Source organism: Calidris pugnax, unplaced genomic scaffold (assembly GCF_001431845.1).
Source record: "Calidris pugnax isolate Ruff unplaced genomic scaffold, ASM143184v1 scaffold335, whole genome shotgun sequence".
NCBI lineage: Eukaryota > Metazoa > Chordata > Aves > Charadriiformes > Scolopacidae > Calidris > Calidris pugnax.
In genome coordinates, this window is record NW_015091148.1 from 1,947,935 (window position 1) to 1,953,401 (window position 5,467).

The window sequence follows — 5,467 nt, forward strand, 5'->3', positions numbered from 1 at the left end:
TGGCTATTTCTTTAACCCCTTGAAGGGAAAGGGAAGAGTCTTACGGCTACTAACTCCATGCACAGAGGGGAGAACTGAGTCGGATGAGTGTTACAGCTCCCCTCCGGTGCAGGCCTGCTGCTCTGCAAGGAAAACCAGCTCCAGATGTTCTGAGCGGAGGGCGGAGGGAAGGGATTCTGTGCACAGGCAATATGGGCAGCACCTGCCCTCTCCTCTGTAGGAGTACGAGTGGAGAGACCTGAGCCAAAACCTGATCTCCAGGCTCCCCTGAGTCCTGAGTCAAAGCCTTTTGGGGCTCCCATCTGCTCCCACCTCGCGCAGTTCTTTTTTGAGCTGTTGTTGTAACAGTGAGGCTGTTTCGTGCCCTGGGGACCCTAATTGGTGCAGGAGGGATGGTGCTGATGCAGGGCCTGGGGGAGCAGACACGTTTGGATGGGCTGAAGTTGCTAGTGTGCACCTCTCATGCTTGCTAGAGAGTGTCAAAGCAACAGGAGCGGGGCTGGGAGGTGACAAAGTTGTCCCTCAGCTCAGTAACAAGCCTGTGCCAGAGGACCTGCGTTGTGACCTTGCTCCTGTTGCCTTCTGGGCTGACTCACTGCCACCACGAGCCATCCTATATCTGTTTCCCCTCTGCTTCCCCCAGGGACCTCCTGCAGCAACTTGCAGTGCTCCCAGGACTTTGTGACGTTCCCCAAGCTCGAGCAGGACGACGAGAAGTACCGGAAGCCTGTCTCTTCCTCCTCTTCTTCCCACTGCTCCCCTCTCTACGAAGGCCAGAAGGGGGACGTCTTTGAGCAGAAGGTGATCTTCTCCGGCTTTGGGTCCATCATGCGCTTCTCCACCTCCGCGGTGAGCCAGCAGAGAGGCCGTGATGCTTCCCCCGTGGACTATAAAGCCTCAAACCCCGTCAGTGGCCCCGCGGTGGGGACCAGTGGGACCAGTGGGAGCAGCAGCAGCAGCAGCCACAAGCGCATGCCATCCCTCAGCATGGAGGAGGGAGAGGTGCTGAAGGAAAAGAAGCACAAGGGTAGCAAGAAGAACAAGCACGGGCCTGGCAGGCCAAAAGGGGGCAAAAGCAAAGAGATTTTGGGTGCCCAGCTGGCTGGGTCCACATCTACTTCCTCGTCACCCTTCTCCGGGGGCTCTCTCGTTAGCTCCAGCATCGGCAACTCTTCCCGGTCCTTCAGCCACACGGGGAATCTGCCCAGCCTCAGCATGGAGTCCCCGCTGCTGGGCTCAGGTATGTTCCCCCTTAGGGCTCTTGGTGTGCACAGCTCCTCCCAGCCACGCTCTCACCTTCGTCACACTTGGCTGGTGTCTGGACCCATCAGCACAGGATCCAGTCCCTTTAATTCACTCCCAGGAGCTATAAAAATGCACATCTGGGTCTCCCTTTCCCATCTTGGCCATCGTTCTAAAATCTCCTCCGGGTCAGCTTCTCTCTCCTTGGATCTGGCCTGCAGATTGGAGCTGGGGGGAGAGCATTTCAAACTATTTTTTTTGCTCAAGTGCTGGCAAACCTCAGAGCTTCACTCCCAAAGCAATGCCGGGAGAGGGCATTCCCAGGCCAAACCGGAACAACCACAGTCTGACCCCAAATGAGGGACTCTCAGAAGTGGTTCAAGTTTAACCTCTCTTTTAAAAGCAAAACCTCTCATCCTGGTCTTACCACATCCACGTCGGGTTGGGAGACTGGTGTGCCATTAACTCGGAGAGGCTTCTGGCTGTTCCCAGCCAGAGCTCCCTTCCCTGGCCTGGCAGGGCTAAGGATGGCCAGGATGTGGGGCAGGAAGGGGTTAAGGCAGCAGGCAGAGGAGGGGCCTGCAGCTCGGGGCTGAGGTTTGACACTGTTCTGGCAGCAGAACTTGTCATCGGTCTATTGTGGGTTGTTTGCAGATGCTCCAATTTAGGTCAGATTGCAAAGAGAGGAGGGGGGGGGTGTGTATAATTTTGTTGTGTGCGCCTGGGAGCCCTGGCCCATTTGTCTGCGCTGCCTGAGAGAGGAGAGGAGCAGCAAGAATTGATGCAACTTCCATAATCATAACCTTAGGCCAATTTTTTTTTTTTTTGCCTCCCCTCCACCCCGGAACAACACAGGGATGTTTCAAAGAGGAGGTGGCTGCCAGGTCCCACTCTCCTGCCTGCTCCTTTTTCTGTTCTTCTGCGGAGAGATGCTGGCAGGGCTCGGAGGGACCCAGTTTTGGGCAGTGTCTCTGCTGCCTGCCTAAGCCCAGGGGAAGTCAGACTGTCCCCTCCCTCCTCAGCAGCTCTCTCCTCACCTTTTCTTCCTCATTTATCTGTCCCTGCCCCACCATCGTCCCTGGGCATCGCGGGAGGGGGCAGGTTAGCTCAGCAGGAGTGTGGTCTAACACGAGCAGCAGAGAGTGGGACTCTCTGAGCCCATCACCCTCTTCTGCCACTGACTTGTGCCTTCGGTGAGTCGCTTTCTGCTGCAATTTCTGGGGTTGTGGGGGGCAAACGAGAAGGTGGGGAAGGGGCTAGGCTGGAAAAGCTGGTGATACCTTTTGATAGATGGATTACAGGCTGTGACCACCCTCGCTGCACGCCAGGCTACGAGATGCTGAAATGCGTGTTGCACTTGGGCTTGTGCATCGGTGCCACCCTCCCGTTTTGAGATCGAGCCCTGCAGAAAACCAGCTGCTTGCAGGCCATGGGAGGGGTGCCTGGCTCTCTAACACGTCTCCTCCCCTTGCAGGGATCTACACCAGTAACAAGGACCCTATTTCCCACGGGGGCGGAGTGCTCAGAGCTGTCTGCAGCACACCCCTCTCCTCCAGCCTGCTGGCACACCAGGGCACTTCGTCTCTCCCACAGCTCAACCGGTCTCCCTTTGCTAGCACCATCCCAGCTTCCTCCTCCTCCGTCTCCACCACGCAGGTAAGAACATCAGGACCAGGAGAGGGACTGTAGTTGAGGAGAGCGTGTGGCAGAGCAGTCACTGGCAGAGCAGTGGGCACAGAAGGCTTGCTTTTTCCACTTGGGAACAGTCACTCTGCCTTCAGTTTGGAGGGGAGCTGCCAACTGCAGCTTACTTTAGAGTCTGTAGAAAGATGTAGGCAATTTTGCATCAGAGCAGCCTATTTTGGGGTGGGAGAAGTTGCAACTGAGAAGGACGTGTTGCTTTGCAGTGACTGCAAGGGGAGCGCAGACGGCGCTCGGGTGGCAGAGGCCTGGCTGTCCCCGTGCTGCTCGGCAGGATCCTGCCACCAGTGCCAGCCCTACCTTCACTCTGCAGCACAGATAACTTGGTGGGAGGGCTCACACGTCCCAGCTGGGTGGGCTGTGTGTGTGCCAAGAGACGGAGCCTTGTCCTTTGTCAGGAGCTCGCTGTGAGAGGTGTTTTACAGGGAGGAGAGAGTTAGTTTTACAGCCTCGGTGTTAACACGGCTCATTCAGCCCTCTTGGCTTAGAGACAGGGCTGGGGAGATTTCAACTGTCTAGCGAGACTTCCAAGGAGATATTTTTAACACTCTCTCTCATGAGCAAGCTGGGTTCAAGAGGAGATGGAATAATGAAGTTATTTTCCTCTTGTATTTTTGCGAAGTCTTTTCTCTCTCTCTCCCTCCTCGTTTTGCCATGTAGGTGTTCTCGCTGGCAGGTTCAACATTCAGCCTCCCTTCCTCACACATTTTTGGAAGCCCCCTCGCATCTGGGCTATCGATCAACCCGCTCTTAAATCAGTCGGAAAGCAGCCGGGCAGGTACGTGAATCAGAAGGTATGTGAGTTTGGAATTCCCAAGGGGCCTCCCTGGAAGAGTGGAGACAACTGCATCCATAGTTCTCCAGCCACCCCCCCTGCCTGCCCCCATCCCGTGTGTGAGAGAGCCCGGGGCTAGGAGAGAGGGACAGTGGCTTTTTCCCCAAGCAGGGGGTGCTTGTGTTTGCCCTAATGACACGCTGGCTTGAAATCCTGTAAAAGCACATCTGCTGGTGTGTCCATTGGACAACGTGTGTCCCTGGACACGTGCTAGAAAAGTGTAAGAATTTAGGTCCTTCCTTACTGAAATTTGTTGTCTTTTTACACACTGAAGCTGTACAAACCTAGTGCAAACTACTGAGCTTTTGCTTGCTCAGAATAAGTTGAAAGTTTTTACTGGGGCTTTGTTTTCTGGTTTTTTAAAAAAATCTTTTGAATGAGGGATATCTCACTAAAAGTTTTTACTGGGGCTTTGTTTTCTGTTGTTTTTTTTTTAAAAAATCTTTTGAATGAGGGATATCTCACACTCTCAATTCTCATCTTCCATTTCTGTTTTGAGTTACTTTCTGCCCTTCCCCTTTGGCTTTGTCATGAATGCAACAAAATCCACTGTTTCAACTTCCAAAAGTGAACGTGCCAACACTGAATTACTTACAACTGCTCATTTTTTCCCACCAAGGCAAATTCATTTTTCTTGGAAAATTGCCTGGTTAATAAGCAGGAAACTAGAAGCATCATAAGATTTCTTTTTCTTTTCTTTTTTTTTTTCCCCAAAACAGAGTGGGACTGATATTTTTTTTGTTTGTTTCTTGTTTATGTTTTTGTTTTGCACCAGTAGTTAAACAAAAGCACCCTCCTGACTTTCAGCTCTTGCAGTTAGACTGTCTCGTGCTCCCCTAGCCCAGAAACCTTGGCAGCTCCTCCTGGGAGGTAAAGCCCTGCCCTTGTGTCACGCTGAGTGACAAGCACTTTAAAAGCCCAGGGTCCTCATTAGAGGTGGCTCCAAATTCTCCGGATGATCTGACACCAGCGTGCCCTTATTTTGCCTTCACAAGTGTGCATGCCTGCATGTGGAGCATGAAGGAACACCTATGCTTGGGTATGACCTTTGCAAGCCCACGGAAGGTGCCCGTCTGTCTGTCTGCCTGTCACTGGTGGCATTTTGTCCATCTGGCCCCACCAGCACCTTCTGTCTCTTGAGTGCCAGGGGAAGGGAACTGCACAGCTGATCCCAGTGGGAATCATATCCCGGGAGCTGCGAGGCAGGAGTGATTCAGTCACCTGGAATTAAGGGGAGAATGGGATGATTCAAAGAGTTATCCTTCCCTCCCGGCGATTGGCAGGAGGGGGATGACCCGGTGCTGGTGTTGCTGGGGTTTTGGCAAGGTGCTGACAGGAGGAGGAGGCCACTCAAACCCTCAGGAACAGCCCTGTGGTTCAGGCACAACACGGCAGTCGGGGTTGTGTTCCAGCCCCGCGGCTACTAATAAATGAATCATGGAGGCAAAATCCAACCAAGTGCTCAAGACAAAAAAAAAAAAGGCCTGATCCTTAGTTTCCGCTTCCAAGGTTTTCCTCATTTTGTTTGACTGGGATCTTAGGAGCTTCAGGGTGTGTTTCTCCCAGTTCCAGGCAGCGTTCAGAACACCTCCTGCCTCTTGTCACATTTAAGGTTTGCTCATCGCTCTCTCCTCCTGCTGGAGTTAGTGGCCCGCAGGGTGTTAAGCCAAATTCACTTTTTTTTTTTTT

General features: G+C 53.1%; 1 protein-coding gene across 1 annotated transcript in view; it reads left to right on the top strand.

Annotated features, from left to right (window-relative positions):
• The window catches only part of MLLT6 (myeloid/lymphoid or mixed-lineage leukemia; translocated to, 6), a 61,775-nt gene that overhangs the window by 36,751 nt on the left and 19,557 nt on the right, over positions 1 to 5,467 (top strand). Inside the window, exons 11-13 of the mRNA XM_014958941.1 lie at positions 1,067 to 1,240; positions 2,717 to 2,898; positions 3,604 to 3,721. Coding sequence (XP_014814427.1) covers positions 1,067 to 1,240; positions 2,717 to 2,898; positions 3,604 to 3,721 — 474 coding nt within the window. The remainder of the gene's footprint in view (positions 1 to 1,066; positions 1,241 to 2,716; positions 2,899 to 3,603; positions 3,722 to 5,467) is intronic.